At 37.4% G+C, this 25,323-nt stretch overlaps 1 protein-coding gene across 3 annotated transcripts in view; it reads left to right on the plus strand.

Annotated features, from left to right (window-relative positions):
- Window positions 1-25,323, plus strand: part of DLG5 (discs large MAGUK scaffold protein 5) — a 96,424-nt gene that overhangs the window by 39,910 nt on the left and 31,191 nt on the right. For all 3 annotated transcript variants that reach the window (XM_015633423.1, XM_015633424.1, XM_015633425.1), the window contains exons 3-11: window positions 5,886-6,051; window positions 11,324-11,467; window positions 12,945-13,128; window positions 16,178-16,437; window positions 17,454-17,766; window positions 21,611-21,841; window positions 22,847-23,031; window positions 23,629-23,754; window positions 24,418-24,550. In XM_015633423.1, coding sequence (XP_015488909.1) covers window positions 5,886-6,051; window positions 11,324-11,467; window positions 12,945-13,128; window positions 16,178-16,437; window positions 17,454-17,766; window positions 21,611-21,841; window positions 22,847-23,031; window positions 23,629-23,754; window positions 24,418-24,550 — 1,742 coding nt within the window. The remainder of the gene's footprint in view (window positions 1-5,885; window positions 6,052-11,323; window positions 11,468-12,944; window positions 13,129-16,177; window positions 16,438-17,453; window positions 17,767-21,610; window positions 21,842-22,846; window positions 23,032-23,628; window positions 23,755-24,417; window positions 24,551-25,323) is intronic.

A 25,323-nucleotide genomic window follows, 5' to 3' on the forward strand; every position in this document is an offset into this window, starting at 1 on the left:
CAAGGAACTGTTTAGTTGCAGGTGTGGCTTATGATGCTCTTTCAATCAAAAATAAACACTCTATCCTTGTCTGAAAGAGTTATTTATTTTACCCTGACAGCCTCTGGTAGTCTCTCATTGTATTTCTTGCCCAAGGAAGAAGTGACAATATTACACTTGCTGAAAGGCCATGAATGAATAAGGAAAGGTCCTATAAAAGGATGTGGTGTACTGGTAGTACTAGTAAAAGGATCCTATAAAGGGACACATAGTCCTTTTCTCTACAGCAGTAATTGCTTTCCATGTTCTGCCTCCTCACCAATCACTCTTTCCATTCAGAAGTCATTTTCCTGTAAAATTTGGTCTGAATGATTGAATTAAAACTCTTCATCTAGCTTTATTTCCTGTGTAATAAACTACCCATTTAGTTTGCTTGAAACAAGACTTTTAACTTGGAAATAAACGCTCTTCTACACACTTAAAGTAAACTTTGTTCTCTGATTTTACTGTTTGTGAATCATGTAATTGTCTCTAGGATTGATCCTTAATCTCTAGGTGATTTTCAGTGTGCTTGTTAATAAACATCTCCTCTTAAGTAATAACCATTCTGAATGACTGTGTTATTGCTGTCTTCTTTGGTGTCCATTTTCAGGCAGTTGCAGTTCTGCATTAGTCATGCACAGGGTTCTTTCTCTTCAAAGGTACTTGAGTTTACTCCATGGACATCATGCCGTTTCAAAAACAAAGGAACATAACAATAAAAGAGTTAACTTTGCTCATTTATACTGATACAGTTTTGAAGAAGGGACAATGGAGTTTTGGGGGTGAGAGAACCAGTAATAAGAGCCAACCACTTCATAGTATTTTGCTTGTTATGGTATCTTCTTAACATTTGGCACCTTTGTGTAGGAATTGGTGATGGTTTGGTTGGTGTGCAGTGATTAGAATGGAAATAGTGTATGTGAATACCCATCTCCTGCACTCCAGAGAGCCCCTCTGGAGCATGGGATCTGTCATTGCTTCTTGAGCCCCTGTATCAGTCTGTGCATTTAAGGAATCCTTTTGGTGACTGGTTTTCTGCTGGAACTGTGAAGTTGATGTGATGAGTTAGTGCTCACAACGCCTACAGGAGAAGATGTGAAGGATGGAGTGCTGGAGGAGGCTTGTCCCCTTGGTTGGTGTGCAGCTGGTGCCCATAGTCACTGTCCCCTTTGGGTTCAGTGTGGACACTTCAATGTGGGCTGTACTTTCAGTACGCAGTTTTAAGCCTGACTAAAGTAAGGTTTGAGCCAGGGAGCTTCTGTAAATTCGAACCCAGAGGCTCCAGCTGTACATGCCTTGGTCATGGTAACAGATTTTACTCAGTTGTATTTCAGCTCAGCAAACTTCTGCAGGGACTTCTCAAACTGATGAGTCTGCCTTTCCTCCGCTGTCCCACAGCTCCTCTGCTATTTTTTAGTATTAGGCTCAGGATTTCTTTTTATGTAGACCTTCCTAGAACCACTGCTCAGTTCCTTCTATAGTTTTAAATGTACTGAAGTTGAAAGTTTATTTTAGATGCTGATGACTTTGTTTACATTTTTATATTCTGAATTAAAACAATATACTGAAATGCTATACCCATCCTTTTGTCCTTGCATGTTACATGGTTGTCACTGCTTTCATAATCTATTAGCTTTTCTGTCCATCAGATGAAACAGTTTCTACAGTACATTATTCTGCCTCTCATTTTTCTTTCCTCAGTGTACTGCTGCTTTTTTTTCCTCATGTTTTATTTCACCTGCAACCCTGTTCTGTGCTCTCTGCTGTTTCATGATCACTTCAAAAGATACATCTGAAGAAATGTATCTAAATGACAACTAGAATGTAATTTAGAATGTAACCCTCTTCTAGTGCTCATAAATTATTGAAAGAAAGTAAATATTTTAGAATGTATTTTCCTACATCAGGCATAAGTCTTTACTCTGGACACCTTCCCTAGCTTAGGGAGAAACCCTGTTGATCATGCTTTGCAATATGCCATGCAAGTATTTTTTAACATTTTATGTCATGACTTATGAGGCCATGAAGAAAGAATATCTTGAATATCTCTGTTGATTTTCTTTTTTATGAAAGAAAACAACGTAAAAGGCTTGACTGTACAAAGAGTAGTCTTCTGTTTGTTTTCAAGCAGGAAGGACCACAAATTTGAGTTTAAGAAAAATCATTGTAAAACTAAGGCCTTCTGTTAGCTTGTGACAGATTGCCTTCTGAATTAGTTGAATCTGTCATACAAGTGTATTTCTCAAAGACCAAGGAGTTTATTATAACTCAAAATATGTTAATGATATTTCTTAAAATTGGCTGTTTATGGCTTGGTGCCCATTTTCTTATCTCAACAATATACTCATTTGGCATTGTAGTACATTTTGGTCAGGTTAATAAGTTTTGCAGCCCTGTTTCTGTTAAAATGTTCTGTTATTCTTCAAAGAAATATACTACCCCTTCCCCACATATGGAGCTAACTTCTTAAGCAATAGTTTCTGGGTGGACATATTATCTCTGCAGTCATTGTTGATTAGAGTAATCATCAAGGATTATATTCAGTATGTGCTACAGGAATGGATTATTGTGGTTTCTGTGGAGTCCAGCATTTGGGCTATAACAGGGAAATATGATTGCTCCAGCTTCTGTTTTTAAGGCATTTATTTTATACAACCTGTGATGGAAATCCTGCAAAACCTCACTTTGGATTCAGTCAGTGCACATTGAGGACTTGGGGACTGTGCTGCATGCCAGGTGAGGCGTGTTCTCTCCACACGACACATCCCTGCTGTGGGCTGCTCACCTGGAGCCTGCCCAGCCCTCACAACACAAGTGCAGCTCACTTCAGAAATCAGTTGTGAAGCTTATCAAAGCAGATGCTGCAGTAAATGCCTTTTCAGAAATCCAGGTTGTCTGAGAAAGAAGGTGAGTTACTGAAAGGTGGCATAATTTGGGTAATGGAGGTTTAGCCTTTGGGCTTGTGCATTTTAAGATCCGTTTGACTGGTTGAAGTACAAAAATGAAGTGCTTTTGTGTAAAATATGCAGTCAGATGGAAAAAGAATACGAAGCTGGAAGCACAGGTCACTTTCCTTCTGCTGCATCAAGATGTCAGATGCAATAAAAGGATTTTAGCATTCAGCTATAAAAGCTCCTTTAAAAGAAACCAAGACAGGAATTTTTCTGGTGAAAAAGGGTTTTACTGAATGTGTGTGCTTATTTTTTGAGCATTCAGAAATCTGATTTAAGCTTTATAAGACCTTTTGTACAGCTATTGAAAATAGGAATCTGTTAGGAAGTAAGGCAGAGGTAAATTTTTGGTCTTCTACTAAGGATAGGGGTAGGCAGAACTGGATCATATTGATCTGTGTTTTTACAGCACTTAACAGGTGTACATGTGTCAAAAATATGATTGCATTAGAGATGAAAGTTGATGTAAAAATTGACAAGTTAATGAAAAATAACCCCTTTTGGTACTAAGACAAATGGTTTCACAATTGTGAAACAAGCTTCTTTCCTAAGGCTAATTAACCCGTCTTTATTTAAAGCTGACTTTTCTTTCTTGGCACAGTTTTGGGGCTGTGCACAAATGTTCTTGCCTGGAGAATATTGTCACTTGGATGCTGTTAAAGCTGTTGAGGGAGGCTGAGGAGCAGAGGTAGATCTCTGGCCTGCTTTTACAGTGCTTAAAGATCCCCGGGGCAGCTGTTGGGTGCCTGTCTAGGTCTTGTGTTGCAGGCATGGTCAATGGAACTGCTGCGGGGTTAGCACGGAGATGGACATTGGAGATCCAGTGCCCTTTCCTCCTGGAAAGCACAGCAGCCTTCCTGATTCATTTCCTCCTTCCTCTTGACCTCTTGCATCCTGTTCATCTGTTTTGCTTGCAAGCAGCCCCAGGATGACATAAGCTTTTGAACTTCTCTGTAAGGATGAGAAAGGGATTTTTTCCATGTTGCACATCCTCTGATGTGTCAGCTCAAGTGGGATGATGTGCAGGTTGCCACTGAATTTATCAAAGACCATGCAGCTTCCAGGTACCTGAATTTGATTTGCCTGCCTTTACCTTTTAGTTTGTTTATGAAATTCCTTTTTCATTGATGAGTCCAAACTCTTTCAGATGAATACATATTCTGACTTTTTGGATCTATTTAGTTAGCTCTTTCATTTATTCTCTGTGTCCCCTGTATCATATGTATTACTGGTTTCTTGCCATAAAAATATGTAGAATATTTCTCACGTAAAAGAAAGGATAACTCTGTGTTGGAAGTGTGAAATCCATGTCCTTATGGATGAAAGGGCTTTGTCTGGATGCAGGAGTGAAACAAAGTAGTAGGAAAAGCAGCCTCCATTGAAAATTCTTCAGAGTGATGTGAGTTTGTGTCTTTTTCCAGAATGCACGTTCTTCCTGCAATTTCTGTTTTTGCAGTTTGCTATTAGAGCGTTTGCATCCATTATTAGGCAACAGGTTAAAAAGAACAGTCTGTGCTCATAAATTCTCATTGCAGTAGCAGCTGGAAGGTATAAAAGCAGGGATCCTGTTATTGTAGATGCTGTACATGGGATAGCCCTGACGCTGCAGTTATTGTGGTGTGGGAACTTCAAAGCTCAGGTGGTTTTGCTGAAAAGTCGGAGTGGGTTTTTACATTCTGCAATACCTTCATGAATTGTGTTTAGGGATTAAAAGGCAATCCTTGCAATTCATTAGCATTTGATCCTGTGAAATAATTCGGAGTTTCTTTCTTTGAAAGACAATGAGTGGAGAGCATTTTCTTTTGTTGTTTAATTAACTAAAAATAGGCCTAATAAAGATGCATCCTAACAAGTTAACACATACGTCAGCAACTTGTTTTGGTTGTATAATTTTGCAAACTATTTCTAAAATTTCTCTTCTGGGTAGAAAATAATCACCTGCATACATTTAAGCCTTTAACTTTCACATCCATGACCTGGATCTTTGAGTCTGCTCATATGTGTCTGTGAGACATGTGAGCAAAACTACATTTACAGCTTAATTTTAAATGAGCAGAACTAAAATTAGAGTTGAATTATTTGTCAGCAGTTGTTAGGAAGTGATATACCAGCCTCTCCTCTCTTGGGAAGGAAACATTGTTGTGCTCTCACAGTTGTCTGAGAGGACAGTAGCCATCATTGTTCAGCTCTGATATTAGGAAAGCTGAGAATTAAAAAGTCCCATTTAAATGTATGACTGCCCCTTAGAGGAAATATGATGTGTAGTCCAGTTGCAGTGATTATAACGTGCTTGTGTTAGCCAATGTTGTTAAAAATGAAGCCCAGTTTTCATGATTTATTGGTCAGTGAAATCCTTACCTTCACATACTAGACTGAAAAATTGTGACATGTGGAAGCATAGAATTGCATTAAAAGTTGTCTGTAGCCCAAGACAGAATGGTATTTCTCTGCTGCTAGAAAAAGAAAAGGAGCTCCTGCACTGTAGCAATTTCTTTGCTATCACTGGAATAAGTTGATGTGGGTGAATTTTACATATTTTTTTTTTTTAAGCATGGACATTGTTCTTTATTTTAAATAACATTTTTACCTCTGACTCTTTACAGTATATCAGTTTCTGAGGTCTTCGCAATTGTAACTTGCCTTTTAAGCTGCTTGTAAATTCCTGAGTAAGAAAGGAACCTACCCATGCAAACTGAACTTGCAACACAGGGCCATTCTGCTAGCATGGGATCTGACTGGAGATATTCTTCTTTCAACTCACTGATTAAAACTTAGATGAATTGCTTTCTTTTTGAACAGGATTCTGCAGACAGAAATACAGGATTTTTTTTAAATTAACATTAATTTCTTTAGTGAAGTTGTATTGTTGTTTTGAGGCATTTACTCACTGCCAAGTATGTCTCTCTTCATCAGGTACGACTGGTAAAGCATCATCTCCACCACCCGTGATAGACACGAGACAAATGAGCGAGAAGCTGGAGACTATTTTGTACCAGCTCCGTCAGGTGACTCGAGAGAGGGACGAGCTGCGCAAGCAACTTGCACTTTCATCTCCAGGGTCAACTTTTGATGACTGCAGGTAAACAGAAAGGAAATGTAGCATTTTTGTTTAGTCTTCAGTAGTGTTTTCAAGTGTCTTGACAGCTGCTTGCCTGGAAAACAATAAGGAGCTTGCAGTGTATATATGTTGCTTGTAACGTACTTGCATCCTGGTGAAGTGCCCACATCCATGTTTCAGAGCTTCCTGTTGAGTGCCTATTCCCACTTTGTCCAGCAATTTTTCTGTGGGACTGAGGGGAGAAGGTCTCATCTCTGTGTTGAGAAAAGAAAGCAAAGAAGTTGCTTAGACTTCATGGGTTTTGTTGTGGGAAGAGAAAAAAGACAGTGGATGAAGTATTTGGTGTTTGGAAAACAAGAGAGAAGAAAGAGAAATAGCTCTGAATACTTGGCTGGAGAACAGAAATGAGGAGAGGAAAAATATCTCAGCTATTCTTATGCTTCTGCAAGGAGAGAGGGGTTTGGATTTATACTGAGTGGAATAAGTGTTTTTTGGAAAATCAGCTTGGGAAAATACGTTGGGAAAGTTGTAGCAGAAATATGTTAAGAATAAGGAATTCTTCACTGAGCATGCTTTTTCAGTCATTTAACAGCCAGCAGGCTTGGCTAGCTCATTCCAATTTGGGGGCTGACATGTTATGAGGAAGACAGTACTCAGAGTATGAGTTAATTGTAAAAAAGTGTTTTATTGAGTAGGCAATAGAATTAGTTTATTTTGAAGGGTTACAGATCTGCTAATGTTTCAATGTGTCTGGGTACACTGAGCACTTTTTGTCTGTATATGTATAGAACCTTGGGAAAAAATTGTGTGTCACTGATTCTGGAATAAGAGCAAAGAACAGTTTTTCTGGGAGGTGTTGCCATCATGTACCTTTTATGAACTTTAATGTTTTGTTGTTGTTTTTTGTTACTTCATCAGCTGTGTCTGTATGTGATCAGGTGGTTAATTAAACTTTTTGTCTGTATTAAGATTTGAACCAGTGAACTGACATTTTTAGAACCTGGGGATTTTATAAACTCAGTGGCTTCTTAATGCCCCCTTCCTCCCTCCTTGAGGGCTCCTTTAAAAGCATCATGTTCTATGTAACCATCTCAAAGCATTGTGGGGATGGGAAAGGAAAAAATTGTCAAATGTCAACATTTTTGCACAGCTTCCAGTTACTTAGTTAAATAGAAGGATTTCTTCTTTGAAGTTACTAGAGCTTAGGAATAGAGGATTTTATAGCTCACAATCTTCTGCATAATCCAGGATGCTATTAATAAAGTTCTGATGAGCTGTCCTCTAGACTGCCCTAGTTTTCTCTTTGTCAAATCAATCCTTTGCTTTCAGTGTAGGATTTGTGTGTTGTATAAAGCATGAATGTTTACAGCTCCAAGAACAACCCATCAAAATAAACCTTGTATTTGGGCAGTCCCTGGACAATAACATATTAGATGGAGAATGCTGGCTTCCAAACAATCAAGTATTTGAAGAGTGAGAAATGAATGAAGATTATTGACATTCTTTTCCTTCAGTGTGAAAGCAACCACTGCTCCCATCTGCATACACATTTATGGTTTTTGAAATCTTACTGGAATTTGTTTTACTTTTTGGATTCTTTCCTCTTCTAAAACTATAATCTTCATCCTTCCAGGAGTCAAAGCCTGGTAAATTTTAATACTGAAGTGTGCAAGCTGAGAGATAATGATGTGGATGGTGACTTTTACTACCCTGGCTTTATTTTCCTGGCTGTGTGTGCTGCTGTAACTATGGCTGTACCAAACACAGGTGGTGCAGAGGCATACCTTGACATGTCACCTTGGATGCTTCACAACAGCTCACAGCACATTTGCAGTCTGGGCTGTGCTGGCTGAGGAGGTTGCAAAACAGAGAGCTGTTTTCCAAGCAAATGTTGACTAAGTGTAGAGCAATGGCAGAGGAGCCCAGCAGTGGATTGTGATGTGCTGAATCAGATCAGCATGTGCCATCCTGCTGGACATGAGTAGGATTGCTCATGCTGTGCCTGTGGATTGACAGTGGCTGTGTGTGTGCATGTGTGCTGGAGATCAAGCACATAATTAATGAATAATTAGTTAAAAATAATTTAGCATGCTCAAGTTGCATGTTATGGACTTAAACCTGCTGTTATTACTCACATAATAGTAACAGCAGAAGAGAACCACAACACAAATAAATATCCCGAAAATTGTCTTTCATAAGAGTCTGGTTTTTTGTAATCTTTAGTTATTGCAATTACAATAGTAAATGATAAGTCCTTGAAAACTGTTAGGTAGGATTGCCCACAAAATTGGACCTGTGGTTGGCATTAGCTTTTCTGTGAGCATCAGATAAATGTCAGTCTTGCCATGGCCTTGTTTTATGGCCAGGGTAATTCCACTATAGCATAAAGGATTTTTGAAGTTCTTATACAAATATCAGAAAAACAGTTGGGCCTTTGACACTAGCATTTTAGATTTTGTTAATGTTTGAACAAGTGCTTCTAAAGTAGTAACTGATATTTCTCCTTTATTGAAATCATAATTTTTGGTATTTTCTGGGGCATTTTAGTATAAAAGTTTGGTGGTCTTGCTTAAACAAGAGTCAGCCACTGCATGCAGTTGAACTGTTGTCTTGCAACAGTTTTGATTCTTGACTTCTGACCAATATTCCTTCCCTTACTCCTGTTTTTCTTGCTGAGACAATAAAGCCTTGGAACACTGGTGTGGAACATATGGCCTTGGATATCCATGTGGCTTTTATTTCATGTAGATGAGGTAGAATGCAGAATGTTATTGGTGGTATTGTTGGTCCTTCCTCATTGTGTAGGTTGGGTAACTTGTCTCCATATGGTCTAAAAAATTGAGAAAAAAATCCCAAAATAAACAAACTAAATAAGAAATAAATTATTATTATTATAAATAAATATTTTTTTCTATATATAAACTAATAAGCATGGTCTCCACATGTTTTTAGATGGTTTGTTGGGTTTTTTAATGTTGCTTTGCATTTTGGATGGTTGGTTTTGGTTGTGGGGTTTTTTTGTTTCTTTTTTTTTTGGTTGTTTGGTTTGGTTTTGTTTTGGGTTTTTTGTTTGTTTTATTTTTAAAAAACAGTGTCAGTGTTACTTGAGCAATATATGAAACACATGTGATAGATGTTAGACTTGTAGAACAAGTTTCAGCATAGCTTTCAGACTGCCCTAATAGTTTAATATGAACATCTGTTAATAGATCTCAGTAAACGAAATGTTACAGCTGAGAGCTAAACTGTACTCCAATTAATGCTGTCATTTAAGACTGTGGTGGACAGATGGTATCTACTTTCAATCATTTCACCCTAAGGTCTAATTTAAATCAATAACTTGTGTTTTAATGATCCTGTCAAGGATGTAAACATTGCAAATCAAGTTTAACTTTTGCTAACTACGTCTGTATTTTAAAGGAATAGTCACTATTCCTTTAAATAATAGTTCACTAGTTGTGGTGATGTCCGTAATAGTGTGTGAGTAATACACTACTTTTGGTACCTCTCAAGAATTAATTTAAAAATACCCTAAAAGACAACCCTGTAGACATGATTTGAGCATTTGGTTACTTTACATGATTTTAGGTTTTATTTGTTGGTAAAGTTTATTAATCAAGGAAGAGGCTTTTGTTTTGGTTTTCCCCAGAAACACTTCTCTAGAGAAAGAAGGAGGAATTAAAATTGAAGGTCTCACTATTCAGCAACCCAGATGCAACTGAGTTGCCAAAAATTACCTTATATCATACCCACCCCCCACTCCTGAAAATCTGAAACAGATGTGGCTGGCATTTCTTTTTTTTAAGTTTTGTACTTTTATTATTATTATTATTTTTTTAACAACTCTCACCACTGCAGTAGTGCAAAGCCATTTTCATTTTGATTCAATTGCCAGCTGCATTTCAGTTCTAGAACCCATGTTGCTATTTTTTGTATGAAGCAAAGAAAATTCTGATTGCTTTTCAGGCTGTGCTTCCAGAGAAGCCATTTGGAGGAGTTTGAGGTTTGAGGGAGGAAGAGTCATCTGTGCAGCAATGGAGCAAATCTGATATGAGAACAAGCAGAGTTAAATTAGAAAGCAATTGTTTTCTTTTGGAGCTATTAGTTTTCTCTTTTGGTGGTTTGCTTGGTTTTTTTCACATTGCCTATGGGGTTATAAGAAACCCAGGAGATGATACAGGGACAGATGTCAGAAGCTTCATTTTGAAACTAGAAAATTCAATGGAGCAAAAATCCAGTGACTGTACAGAGGAGAAACAGTTCAGAGTCTCTTTTAGATGCTTAGTGCTACAAAGAAAGAAGATATAATTCTGCTAATTTAGTTTCTAGCAAAATATCCAAATCTAATTAATTCTAATCTACAAATAAAGGTATGTACAAGTACCATACATTCTAGATATAATCTATGCTTACCAATTGTTTGACCACGTAGATTATTTTAGAAAATTTCTCTCCCAATCATCCAAAGGAAATTTGAGTAAAAAATTTATTTTGCCTCATTTTGGCTTTTATTTTGTTCAGTTTACTGAAAAATGCTTGTTGGAGATTATGTTGCATTGGAGATTTCTAATAACCCAAATTTTTTAAAAATAATTATCTTAGGAAATTATAAGGTAGAGTCTGACATGATTTCTCATTATTTATAGTAGCCTGAAAGACTATGGTAGCACACAATCAGGTGTGTAATTCAGCACAATGACTTGGTCAAACAAGTCAAACTGCCAGCAGAGATGTGTGTGTTTGATATCCCATTGGAAGGCTTTCTCTCAAGCATGTTTTCCTCGGGAGTTAAACAAGGTCCTCCAGCTGCTGCCTGTGAGAAGCTTTGTTTAGCCCAGGTCTCCCAGCACGCCCAGCTGACTTGGGCAGCCTCTTCCAGCCCTGTCCTCACTGCAGCTCTGGGCTTTGTCACTGGGACTGGACTGTGGTGGCACAGGAAAGTGAGTCTGCTGTGATGGACCCGTCCTTGTGTCAGTGGGAGTTCTGTTCTGGGGTAGTGTTGCTGCTCAGAAGAGAGGGACATGCAGGTTCAGTGATATTTTTGGCCATGTTAGTGATAATTAGACAAAATTATCCCATTATTAAATGTTACATCTCAATATAAAACTAATATAAGTTCAAGTCAGTGACTTTTTATTAGTGGTTGCATCTTAATGGGAACTGGTCAATATTTAAATTAATAAATATTATAGCCTAAATATCAACAGTTGTGTGATAGCATTTTTTATTGGATAATAATTTCCCATTCACTTTAGTACTTGATGTTTGACCTCATACTCTTTTCCCATGCTAGGCCTAGTCCAAAACCAAATCATGATTATGAAAGGCTGAAGATTCAGTGTATGAAGGCCATGTCAGACCTACAGTCTCTGCAGAACCAACACACCAAGACACTGAAAAGGTGTGAAGAAGCAGCAAAAGAGGCAGATTTTTATCAGTAAGTATTAGTAAAGCTGTACAAGGTAAGAGTTCACCAGTACCAGTGCTAGATCAAATAGCATTAGAACATGGTAATCAAGTAATTTTTTAATGCTGTTTTTCCTCTTAAATTGTAAGATCAATGTTTGCATCAGATAAAATATTTCTGGCCATTTGAAATGATCAAGTATGGACTGACTGTTTTACTTTTAGGAATTTGAGACAGAAATTCCCAGTGTCTTCCTGGGAAAAAAGTAAAGCCTGATTACTCATTTGAAGTTGCAATCTAACAATTTTACTGTCAGGCTAGAGAGCAGAATATAATCCAAGAGAATGGAATTTCTTACTCTCTTATATTGTGATTGTGATAGCTCTTGTGACAGTCTGTGGAAGTTTTAACAGAAGTTTAATTCAACTGTTGCTTTTTCATGCAGTAGTTGTTAAAATCCTGTGTTCTTTTTTAAAAAAGTTTGCCTTCTAAAGAATTTATCACTTCCACTGAAATCTGAATGACAGCAGATTAATAACCTACATGTGAAGATTACATGTGCTTAACTGTGGGAATACAATTTATGAAAATGCTTTTATTTTAACAGGTTGTTTAAATTTTAAGGGAATTTTTTTAATGCTTTGTTCATTCAGTGCAGGAAACGTTGGTATTTCTCTTCATAAGGAAGAAATGTAACATATCTTAGATGCAAACTTTTTCTATATAAATACGTATTCTAATATTTCTATTGTTTCAACAATAGAAATACCTATCAATATCCAAAAGTTACTTTTTTGATCTGCAGTAGTAAAATACATCCAGATGACTTATCTGCTCTTTTTCAGCATTGCTTTAGTCTAATTTTAGGCTTGTAGTTTGAATTTTAATCTGAATGATAGCCTCCTCATGTGGCTTTCAATTGTTTAAGTAAGAGTGTATTTCTTTCAGTAATTATAGCTGGCATAATGAACTTTGGAGAAAATTTTTATCTTGAGTGTAGTTGAAACATGCATAGTGTGTTTTTCTGGTTGTGGAGGTTTTTTGGTAGTTTGGTGGGGTTTTTTTTTGTTTTTGCAACAGTATCACACAGCAAGAGTTTTTGTCATTTTCGTCTGTGTTTTGTTTAGCTACTGCTCAGCTGAGGAGCTCAGCAGAAAGTAGAAATTACTGGCAGGATAATTCCTATTATCTCAAGGATCATCATATTATGCTGTTTTTGTTTGTCTGCCTGCCTTTAATGGCTACGAAATGGCATTGACATGTGCCATAAATCCATCATCTCTTCTGATGAGGTTTAAGAGTGCTGTGTACATCCATGTATTTTCATACTTACATCCCTGTTTGTTTCTGGGTTTGGTTTTTTTCCCTGGTGCTTGCAATACACAGATATGCAGAATTGAGTTAGTTAGTTGCTTTCTTGGTAGAAAACTCCTGTTTGAAATGAATTACTCCAGGACTTTGTCCTTGCAAGTTGGACCCTAAGAGCATTTTCTGTGTGCCGCGACAGCACGTTGCACAGCCGGCTGCTGAGCGACCAGTCCCAGCTGAAGGAGGACATGGACACCCTGAAGAGGAAGAACACGCAGCTGGTGCGGGAGCACAATCACCTGCAGCAGTCCTGTGAGGAGATGAAGAGGCTTCACGACGAGGATCAGAAGGAGATAACAGACCTGCGCAGCCAGCAGCAGCAGGTGAGCCACGGCCTGAGCGCGTCTGCTGGAGGAGATCGGGGCTTCTTCCTTCCCCAGAGAGACCTGAGTGTGCAGCATTGCTGCCTTCAGTGTCTCACTCATTCCCAAAAAGCCTCTTCACCTTGTACAGTGTTAGGGGAGACAATGACATCTTGGTTATTAATTGATTTTCTTTGTCTAGCTGGAAGAAATGAATAAGGAGTATTTAAATGCAGAGATGAAAAAGTATACGTGAAGATGGTATTTGCATGATATTTTTTAAAAAATGGGTAGAAAGGCATCAGAAATGTAACTTGAAGCTGCAAAGTTATTAAAAACATGACTTTTCCTAGGGTATTTTAGGGGGCAGGACTTACTTTAAGCTTGCATGCTATGGTTGTTGATTTTTTGGGAAGAATCACAAATGGTTGATTAATGTTTTTGAACTTGAAACAAAAAGACTAAATTTTCAGGAAAGGAGGGGTTGGACATTTCAGAGCTTTATATCACAGGCTGTCTCCAGGCCAGTGTTGTTCATATACTCTGAAAATTAGAAGAAGAGTAATGTTAGGCAGCAACTGGTTGTATCAGGTCCGCTGTTCACTTAGGAAAAAGTCTGTTCGTTTGGTTAGAATTGTTACAGTAACATGTGGTGGAATGGTTAAACAGAGTATCTGGGTTCACTGTGTGTAGGCTGATTCACAGGGCAAACTTGCAAGTCAAACATTAGGCTTCAGAAGCAAAATCTATGCGAGCCAAAATAATTATTTGCTAGGGTAAGAGGGGCAAAGGTCAAAGCAAGCTGGATGTGCTGAATGGTGCTTTAGGAGGTGCTTGAAGGTAGTGCAAAGAGGAGTGAAAGTTTGTTCTTTCTTTTTATCCATTTTTCTAACACTCTCTTGCATGTGTTAGAAACTACAGTCTGAAACTGTTTAGTGGTTTGGTTCAGAAGATAACAGAAATGGTTTGCTGTGTCAGCCTGGGCAAATAACTTAATTGGTCTGTGCCTCAGTTTCCCAGTCTGCAAGGCAGGGATGCAAGACCTCTGAGTGAAGGCTATTCTCTTTTGCCATTCTGACCTGAAGTTTGGAATTATCTGGAAGCATAGAAGGAGGCTGAAGTATCATTGTCAGGACTCATTTAAAGAAATCCAGTCTCATGTCAACATCATGATTAAACCTTTAAAGAAAATGATGTATGTGACTCTTAGTGGGAAAATCGTGTAACTCTATTTCTCAGCTTGTCAGAGTGATTCATGGTGTCTTGATGTGGTGCCAAAAGTCTTATCTTGTTCCTGTAATTTCTCCTATGAGTTAGTCTAACTCTGTGTTGATCCCTCTGACGTGTTGTTTCGTTGTCAGGCCATAACAAAATACATCTTGGTGGCCTCAGAGAGTAAAAGCTTTTGATCAAATTACTCTTTGTGTGGGATTGTCATGGATTTGCTGTGTAGCAGCTGACCAGCTTAAGTTTCTTCTGCTCACATATGGAGTTTCATGTTGCCATGGCTGTGTTCCTTGGGCCAGCTGGGACTATTTACTTTCTTTCTTTGGGGTTTTGAATGGGAGACATTTATTGCACTGATGTGTCCATCTTCCTCTGGCAAATCTGTGTTAGCAAGTTAATGCTAAATTCCATCCAATGTCTTGTGTGTTAGTCCTGCTTTTCTTTTATTATTTTGTGTGTTGTCAACATAAATACATTTCTTATATGCTTTGGACAGTGAGAAGTGGTTTGTTTCTGTTTGAATTCCTAAATAATTTGTTCTCAAACCTGCTCTTAAACTCATTTGGGAAGTAGTGCTCAGGAAAACAGCTTTCTTGAGTATTTACATGTTACGTATGCCTACAGTTTACCACGTGCTTAGCTTATCTGAAATGGTTCACTGAAGCATGCTGGCTCATCATGTGTCCAGCTCTGTGCAGGTCGTGCTGCTGAATCCACTGAGGATTGGGATGTGCATGGAAATAGCCCAAGTGCAGTCTTGTTCCAGGGCCACTTTTATCTATCTTGCTTAGTTAAAGGAGACCAGCACCAGGCTGCAGAACTTCTGTCTCTGCTCTGCTATCTTGCCTGGGTAGCCAAGTGGTTTATTAACAATGACAGGAGTTAGCCTCTACCTCTGGGCAATGAAGAGTGGGCAGCCTCTTGCTCTCCCCTTCCCCTCTGCTCTGCTGCCACCCAGGTTCCTCCATGCTCAGAAACTGCTCCCTACTCTGAATATAAGACACAAAAGATGAGGAGCCAATTTGTGTAGGATAGCTGCTGTGTGTTGAGTTTCAAATTTTTATAGAGCTCATGTTTTCTTCTGTTTTCCTTCTAGTTTTTGAATGCTTTTTATTTTGAGATAGTTAGGGATATACCTCTGTAGGCTAATGTTAGTATTATATAATCCCTGACACCCCTCTGCATAGAGCATTCCTGTTTCTTCCCACTGCTCCATCAGGGCCAGATTTCAATTTAAAAGACAAAACCAGAAAAAAGGGAGCATAGAATTAAAAAAAAAAAAAAAAAAAAAGCTTTAGGCTTTTTTTCAGGCATATTTTTTGCCTTTTGAGAATGAATAAGAACTAGATTTGCTGACACTCATTAGGGCTTTTTTATGTTGTTGCTGGTCATGTATCATCAGTGTTGCAATTTACAGCAAGATTCCTACATTGATGTAAATTTAATTTAAAACTAAGATTCAGGTCAGGCTTTATTCATGTTTGAATGGATTTTTCTCTTCCTGTTCATCTTTTATGTATGCTTTTTGAAACACAAACCTCTGTGGGAAGTTCTCAGATGAAATACTGTATAAATATTAAAATAATATGCCTGAGTGTATAACATATTTTGGGCAGATTTTATTCTCATTAAGTTTTAATTATTTAATTCATTCAGAGGATACAGGCAACCTATCATGAATGCCACCTCGTGGGCATCTCCTAAATTACCACTACCATCTTGGTCATCAAGTCACTGTATTTTTTTTGTTCTAATTTTGTTTCATATGTATATATTTTAAATCAGACTTCTTGAACTGGTTAATAATAAATGTTATTGATAGAGTTTCTGGCATTTTTTTAAGGTTATGAAGCAAAATGGATCATCAGAGATACTAAATAAACTTTATGATACCGCAATGGACAAGCTGGAGGGTGTGAAGAAGGACTACGATGCCCTGAGGAAACGGTACAACGAGAAGATCGCCAGTCACAACACAGATCTGAGCCGCCTGGAACAGGCTGAGGAGGAGAACAGACGTCTTCAGAAACAGATTGACATGCTAATGAAGCAAAGGGACACAGCAATTCATTTCCAGCAGCAATATTCATCTTCTCTTAGGAGGTATAACTGAATTTTGATACCTTTGACTAATCCGTTCTAATGTAGCATCTTATTTCCATTGTGCTAGAATCACAAATACCTTCCTAATCTTTTTTCTAAAATTTTCCTCTAGTGTATGTAATCTTGCAGTGATGAGTAAGCATGTGTATTTATATAAAATTTTCTGGAAGGTTCTAGAATGTGTGATGGGGAGGCTAATTTGGAGAAATGGTGCATTTTCTTACGAAAAGAGTTTCCCATTTACAGTTTTGGAATTGTATGAGAAATTTTAACCATTGTTTAACTCGTGTGAGAAAAGGACCAATGTTTATTTTTAGTTGTAGGCACAGAAGTCAAATGCAAGCAGAATTTTGTTAAACCTCAGGCTTTGTTCCAAACAAACTCTTTAACTCATGGTGAGCCCACATATATATATCTCTTTATTTAAATACTAAGTGCAGATCAATAAGGGAATGTTTGCAAATGAAGATCATCTCAAGCTTAAGTTAACTTTTCATGGTGTTAGAATTGGAGACTGTGGGGGGCTGTGAGACAGGGCTTTGGGCTGGCAGCAGAGTTCTCTGGCTGCAGGTATTTGGGAGTCTTGTTTCACTGAGAGGGAGCTGCTACGGGCAGAACACACCCAGCCTACACCGTTAACCACATGGGGTAGGGAGGACATCAGCACACACAAGGGCTGCAGAGAGCATCTGTGGGTGGTGTGTTAAGAATGTTTTCATTGACTGTTAGAGGGGATACACAACTCCCACAGACCAAAGACAAAAAGTGGTTTTCTCCACGTTCGTAAATGGTTCCTTGTAACTGTTATGGTTCAGTCCTTAAAGAGATTCTGTAATGTTCCTTAAGGTTCACTGACATTCCTAAAGCAATGGGTATTTTGCAGCACAGAGAATACATTTCCTAACAAGTCTCCTGTGGTTATGTTTTACCAATGGACACATTTGGTTACACAGCCAAATCCTTAATGTATGAAAATGAGTAACAAGTGTCTTAGCGGTGTTTCCGCTTGGTTTTAGGTTTGAATCGGTACAGCAGGAACTAAGCAACGCCACAGCACAAAACAAAGAGTTGCAGAGAGAGATGGAGCGATTACAGTCAGAGGTGACAAGGTTCAAAACAATGCAGCTGAAAGCAGCCAAGGATGCAGAAAAATACAAGGAAGAAAGGGATTCGGTTTTCAATGAATACCGCCTCATAATGAGTGAGAGAGATCAAGTAATCAAAGAGGTAGATAAGCTTCAAACAGAGCTGGAGCTCGCCGAGTCCAAGCTGAAGAATACTTCTTCTGAGAAGCGAGTGGCCAGTGAAGAGCTGGAAGCTTTAAGACAGGTATGAAGCTACTGTTTTTGTGGGGAAGGGAAATGAGTATATGTTCTTGATGCTGGAATCAGTAATATATGACTGATTAGTGGAAAATAGGAATCCATTGCCAAGAGGAAATTGTATTCTGATGTTTTCCTATACCAGTTCTTTTTACTGTCAATTTCCATGTTTGAACAGAGTACCTGCCAGTTGAAATGTGCTATACACTTGACTTAATTCTGTCCTGCATGTTATAAATCCTTTCCTTTGCTGTGTTAGTCTTTTATATCTTCTTAAGTAATGCTCTCTCTAATAATATGGCTCTAAATATTCATTATTTTAAACTTTTAACCTCTACAGGAACCACTGGATACTATCTGCTGTGGCTTAGGATGGCACATGATCAAGTCATCTCAAACACTTATGCAAAGCCTGTGCTGACATGCATGCTCTTACTCATTTGCCCTTCTACTGCCTCTAAGTTAAAGAGGATATATTGAAGACTTTTTCTTTAGAATTCAGACATGCCTTAAAGTGTGTGAAACCAGAACTTTCTATTTTTCAGCAATATGTTCTTGAAATGCTTATGTCACAGCCCTGCCAGAATGAAGCTGTTATGATTTGCAGAACACTGTTTTCTGCTCACTTTCATTTCTGCTGACATGCATTCACTTGACTATTTGGTTTACAAATACTTAATTCAGCATGAAATAGATACAAGCAAATGTATTCATTGCCTATAAATCTTACTTTACTCTTTTCACAGCATTACATCTGAACAAAATATTCTTACAAAAAATTAAGGGTGGAGCTTTCTTTTAAATAAATAACACCATTTTTTGAGGAACATAAGTGGACTGTGACATGTGGCATCAGAGCTTCAAAGTATGACTAAATTCTGGTTTTAAGAAGTCATATTTTCCAGCCCTTCATATTTGTCAGCTCAGTAATTCAGCTCTACAGAGAGTGAGGTTTTAGTATGTTTCATACCTCTTCTACTTTCATCAAAGCTTTTAAGCCAATTGAAATGTCTATTGATTTCAGTGGGATCAGGGTTAGTTAGGAATACTCACGGAAATAGCCACAATTAGTCATTCTTCTCCAATTTGTTATATCTGTCATTGTGGCACTATGAGTAATTTGCCAAAGTGCCTTAAGGGGCAGGGAATTAAAATTCTACATACATGGGTATTGTCTTAAAGGGTGTTTGAACAAGAATCAGCAAGAGCCTAGGACTGGGGAGTGTGGTGCTGGCAAGGCAGAGACATGTACTTGTCTTCACCCCCAGAACTGGCCCTTCAGAAAGCAGAAATACCTGCTGCTGTAATATTCTAAAAGGTGTAAAATAGTCATACTTGAGATGTCTTTTTGTTCCCATTTTTCTTTCCTGTAGTTGTGGCTCTTTTGCTTGTGAAGAGGTATGTTCTTATGTCAGGTAGTGCTGGCTTGCTGCAGCCCTGTTCAATGCTTAAGGGATTTTGTGGGTTTGTTAGGAAAAATGTTTGAAACATTAAAAAAAAAAAGTATCTACCAATGTATCAATTCACTCGAAACAGTATCCTGAAATATGTCTCCTGTAAATGGGCTTGTCCTCTCAGTGCATAAGTGTTCTGGTGCTCTGTGAAAAGGCAACTTAGTGGCTCTCACTTTCCATGTGATATATGGCACCTTTAAGTGCCCAATTTTGCAGTGCTCATTGATTGTTTAAAAACAGCACTGAATCCATTTACATAATTTTAAATGCAGTTCCTTCCCTGAAGCTTGTGTTTGCTAGTGTAGCTTTGCTGTTCTAGAGAAATTGTAAACCAACTGAAATGGAGAAGAGGTTGATTTTTAAAAACATTATATCTGAGCAGCTACTGATGAGGTCAGTTCATTTCCAAGTTAGACATGTAAGCTTTTATTAGTCACACGTGCCCAAACTTATTGATTCAGTAGACATCTAAAATGTACAATTTTTCTGGTATTTATAAATGATAAAAGAAATCTCATTACTTTTGCACTAATTTTGCACTATATTGCACTCTAGGACAATTTTGGAGTAAGTTCTCATGAACCCACCGGGACTGGATATTAGAGATTTCCCCCTCTCCTTTCTCCAATGGTGGATTTTTTGTTTGGCATAATCTTTTACTCTGGGAAATGCTTAGAATGTTATGTTTCATCTCAGTGGTAGTCGGTTTTCCCCTCAGTTTAACAGATCTGTTCTGTTTTGTCCTTATGTTATCTTCAGATGTGAGAACTTCCTTAAAACATAAAAATAATTCACAAATTCAGAATCATTTGACTCAAACTGCTCTACTGTTTTCAAACAGAAGCCATTCTAGTCAGTACCAAATGGCACGTTCCTCTGTGCTGTGTAGTTGTAATTTTGTGCAAATGTTGTAGGAAAAAAGCAGAGGTGAAATTTCACCACTGACCACAGGAGGCAATGGCTGCTCCTGTTCAGATGGTTTATATTGAGCATGCTGAATTAAACTGTGGTAGTGTGTATTTTTTCTAATCACTTTAAAAGACTGTAAATTCTTGTTTAGTGAAGGTCATGCTGAGAACTTTCCCTCTGCCTTGGTGACTTTCATCTCAGCTGCTTGTGGGAAAAGAATTAATATTTTTGTGTAAGTTTTATGCACACATTTGAATGCACATTTTATACAAACTGTAGTTAAACTGTGCAAAATGCTGTTTTCAATACTAAAACTTGTCTGCACCAACAGATAGTTGAGGAATTTTTCTCTCTTCAGAGTTACTGAGCAAGGAAGGTCTTACTGATGTTGAAAGCACTTGGATGGTAATTGAGATTCACTTACTGAGTGAGTCATTAATTCAGTGCTTGTCTGCTACTCTACAGCAAAAATGGCACTCTTAATGTCATTGTTAATAGCCTTAATTAGATACACATCTCAAAAATGATTCTGTTAGTACAGCAAAATGCAATTGTCATCTGTGCTTTAAATATTCAATTTTACTCTTTGCAAACTATAAAGATAAATAGAATGAAAATCAAGTTAATGACATGGTGTCTTTCTATCCTTAAGCACTTCAACCCTTTCTTTCTTTTGCTTTTGAGATGTCAGCTGTCTCTGGTGAGCTTTTAGCAATCAAAACATCAGTATTTTCCAGCTAGGAGTGCCTGTGTATAAGAGGACTTCTTTGAAGCCATTGACTGAATGCTTCTAGAGACCTGAGACATCTGAAAATGTAGTGGCATGAAACTGGATTGTTCCATTCTTCTAATGGGAAGTCTTATTTAAATTATTTTAGAAGGGCAGATTTTATTTTAGAACACTTCTACATTTGCCTTATTGTTTTTATTACAATGCAGTTGAATTCCACACTTAAGATGTGCTGTCATTCTGCTTTATAGAATATTGTAGTTTTATCTTCAACATTCTATAGCACCTTGGTATTTTAATGGCATATAACTTCAATGTTCCTTTAAAACTTATGGAGAAGCTGTAATATGCTTATGTAGCTGGGTTTTCTAAATTATTTCAGTCCTGTACAATTGAAGCAGTTGTTTGAAAATATTTGCAATATAGTTTTACCCTTTGCCATATTTGAAAACTTTTTTGTTTTTTTAGACATCAAGTCGGGTTAATAACTTCTTCTCATTTAGGTTCCTCAGCATTATCAGTGCTCCCAAAATCTTGCTTACTTTTGACAAAGCACTGTGCTCATGTGATTGTGTGATGTTTTTAATAAAACATTTAATATTCTTTGCTAGTACTTGTATGTAATGTGATCTGCCCCCATTTTTCAGAACTTAGTGGTAAACTCTAGACTTTTAAGGTGTCATGACATGTCTTCATTTGGAAAAATGAACTATTCCCTTCTGAAGTTAACCCACTGCAAACAATGGATCTTGTTTTAGGAACTGAACTCTGCTCTAGTGGAAAGAGATCGAGCGATTTGTGAGAGGAATGAGTTACTGGAAAAATACTGTCATGAAGTGAAGGACAAAGCTGAGGCCCAGAAGGAACTTGATCAAGCTTGCAAGGATATAGAGACAGTGAAGGAAGAAAGAGATGTTGCCAGGAAAGAGAGAACAGAAGCTATCATCCAGAGAGACCATCTGCTAAGGGAGTATTATCAAGCCCGTCAGGTATTGCAAGTCTTTACTGATGCCTTTTTCTTTCTTAGTTTAGTTAGGTCAGTAACTTGCAAGAGATTAAAGATCTGGGCACATTGGGAGTCTTCCCTCTTTTCCTCAAGTCACTCTGAAATATAAACATATGCATGTATGTTCTTCAAGACATACTGACAGAAATTCTTGTTTGGAGGAAATGCAGTTGTGCTTCATATTGAGATTCTGATTGTAAACATAAATAGAGAAAGTTTGCATTTTAACCAAATTGTAAAACTGTGAGTCTAGAATAATTAGTTTCATTTATACTCTTGGAATTAACCACACGCAGTTTTTGCAGGCCCACAGCTTCTAGTGAGCTGTAGTGTTGTAGTTGGCTTATGTTATTGTGCTGCAAGCGTGGAGTTTTCTTTGTGTATTTGTCTTACTGTTGTCACCATCGCTCTTGTTCAAAATAGGGAATTTTGGAGGGACAAGTCAACTGAAGAATGAAGTAATTCTTATCTAAAACAGGAAGCATTAAATAAAAATTTTCTTTCAATTCCATTGCTCTTCAATTTCACTGCTTTGGAATTAAGGGACCTGTAAGGATGCCAAGTCTTGGGATTGTTGTCTCAGGGTAAATAACAGATGTTAATGCAGGAAATATGTGTGGTCTATATATTCTATATGCATCTGATTTCTAAGTACACTTGAAGGTTTTTTCTGTCTGCTAAGCAGAACAAGATTGAAGCACAGAATGTCATGTCTGAAATATGAAACGTTCACTGATGTTATTTTGAAGTGAGGGTTCTTATTCATGTAGTTGAACAAATTTGTGTGCTACTGGATGAAATGCATTACAGTAAGTTTTATCTTTCCTCCCACCCCCACCCTCCAAAGTTGCTACTAAAATAAATAAGTATTTTTCATGAAACCATAGTAATTGAATACATCAGGCAACATACAGATAGTAAAAGCTGTTTGTGCATATGTACCTAAAAATTGTGCCTAAAATACTTATCTGTGTTTCTTAATTCCTAGATACAAGATTCTGCTACTCTAGACATAGAAAGAGCAAACAAAGAAATTGAAATGCTTCGGAAGCAATATGAGGCAATGTCACAAGAACTAAAGGAAGCTGTCCAGGAAGCAGAAGTAGCCAAGTGTAGGAGGGATTGGGCCTTTCAAGAGCGGGATAAGATTGTTGCAGAAAGGGAAAGCATACGGTAAACAACTGCTAGATGATACCTGAGTGATCTCTGTAACACCTGCTGCAGTTGATGTGGTTCTAGCATGGCTGGGTTTTGCCAGCACTTCCTCTGCATTAGCTGTCATATCACCATGTGACATTTTTCAGAAAATGTTGAGGGCACCTTACAAGGTCCTTGTTGTTTTCTGTGCTTTCATAACCAAAATGTCTCTAGTAAATACCCTTGAGTCTGACAGCACTGCTGTGTAGGAATAGCCAATCGTGCCATCTTTTAGGCATGCTGTACTAATAATCCTGCTGTAGCTCTAGTCCTGCACATAATTCTTTGCCTGTGGGGACGTGCACAAAAAGTATCCACTGTATTTGCTACTAAATATATCTAAGGGACTAAGAAAAATACTTAAATAAGGTTTTTTTCTGCTAGTTTAAAGAGGATAAGTAGAAATAAAGTTCTGAAAGGGATGAAGAGATAAAAAATTAAGACCTAGCATACGTCATTTTTTTCTTCCTTATCCTTTTTCTTTGAAATTTTACATTAACTATACAATGTGGTAAAACCAGTTTACTTTAATAGGGTTTTAAGTAACTAGATTGAAACCTTTTTCTTTTGAAGAACTTTGTGTGACAACTTAAGGAGGGAGAGAGACCGAGCTGTGAGTGACTTGGCTGAAGCTCTTCGCAATCTGGATGACATGAGAAAGCAGAAAAATGATGCTGTTCGTGAACTGAAGGAACTGAAGTATGTTAGAGAAATGACCAAACAGCATGAAAGTTTCTGATGAACATTTCATTTTGTTAGCTGTGTTCTTAAGTGAACCATATGTTGTTACAGCTGTAGGCAGCAGGCTTTCATGTTATCGTGTGTGGAAGCATTGCCTATATTTTTAGTTATCATGGAAATTATTATGCTGGACAGTATCAGTTTTATCTTATTAATGAGACTCAGGGTAAGCTTTGTGCTGTGGAGATGCACTTAAGCAGTATTGGGATCCTTTCACTGAAATCATATTAACTGCAGCTCAATTTCTCTCAGCTGTTTACTCACTGGTTTATGGGAGAGGTTTTGCCATTGGTATTTATCATGCCCTACATACTGATAGAGATCATCTGAGGGTAAATTAAATGCATTTTAGAAGATGTGAGAAACCTAGTTGTGCAGTTAGCCATGTAAAAATATTGCAAAAAATGTGAGATTATGTTAAGACAATATATAAAAATGGAAAGTCAATTTGATAGCAGACCAATAATACCAAAAGGACAGAAGCTGAAGAAAATTTTCAACACAGCTTGGATTTTTGATTTAGAAAACCAAATGTAATATCTATCACAGTCATAACATTATTTTTCAGTTTATTTAAAAGGGGGTTGTCTGTGTCTGCAAGTAATAATTTTCTTTGCCTAGAGAAAAGATGGAAAATCAATTGGAGAAGGAGGCCAGATTTCGTCAATTGATGGCCCATAGTTCCCATGACTCAGCCATAGATACAGATTCTCTGGAATGGGAAACAGAAGTGGTAGAATTTGAAAAAGACAGAGTAAGTAAAATCACACACTGCATTGTCTTGTGTATTGGATAACTCTGAAGCTAATTATAGTCTTTAAATACTAAGTAAGATTAAAAATATGATTTTCGTCTTTTTAATTCTTTATTGTTTGGCAAGGAACTGTGTAGGTGCACATAAAAGCACCAAGTGAAGTTACAGCAACATGAAAGTAGTTAGTAAAACCAAGTTGTTATATACAAGCTTTATAATTTTCTTCATATCCTTCATAAATAGAAATAGGTTCTGCATCTAATATTGCAGGTTACCCAGGTCCATGGAGTATAGTGGTCTTTAAGTTTGTGATTCACTGCAGTGCTAAGGCAGAAAAAACTTAAAATGTGAAATAAACAGTGATATTAGAGGCCCGTATTTTAAAATCTATACATAAAATAGTTAATGTTTTACACCAAGCTATTTCTCCTACTTTTGCTCAGATCTGCTAGTTTGAAATTTTAAAGTATTAAAAGTACTTATTCATGGTGAACATGTATTTTAGGGCAACATTACTGATCAGTTTGAAAATCTGGGATGAAAGGAGATGCTAATCTCTTGCTTGTCTCTAGAGAAAATTAAATCCCTTTTCTATTTCGGCATATTAAGTAAAGTTCTTAAGTTTAGCAATCCAGATAACCACTCCTTCCTCTCATTATCTTACTAGTATTTTTCTCCATATAATTTCACTTCGTTTCATTGTATTCTAAAATTTTTAATTTGCTGCAATGTATGTAATTCTTGTATGCTCTTCTATATGAAATGTTTGGTTG

This window comes from Parus major, chromosome 6 (genome assembly GCF_001522545.3).
Source record: "Parus major isolate Abel chromosome 6, Parus_major1.1, whole genome shotgun sequence".
Lineage (NCBI taxonomy): Eukaryota > Metazoa > Chordata > Aves > Passeriformes > Paridae > Parus > Parus major.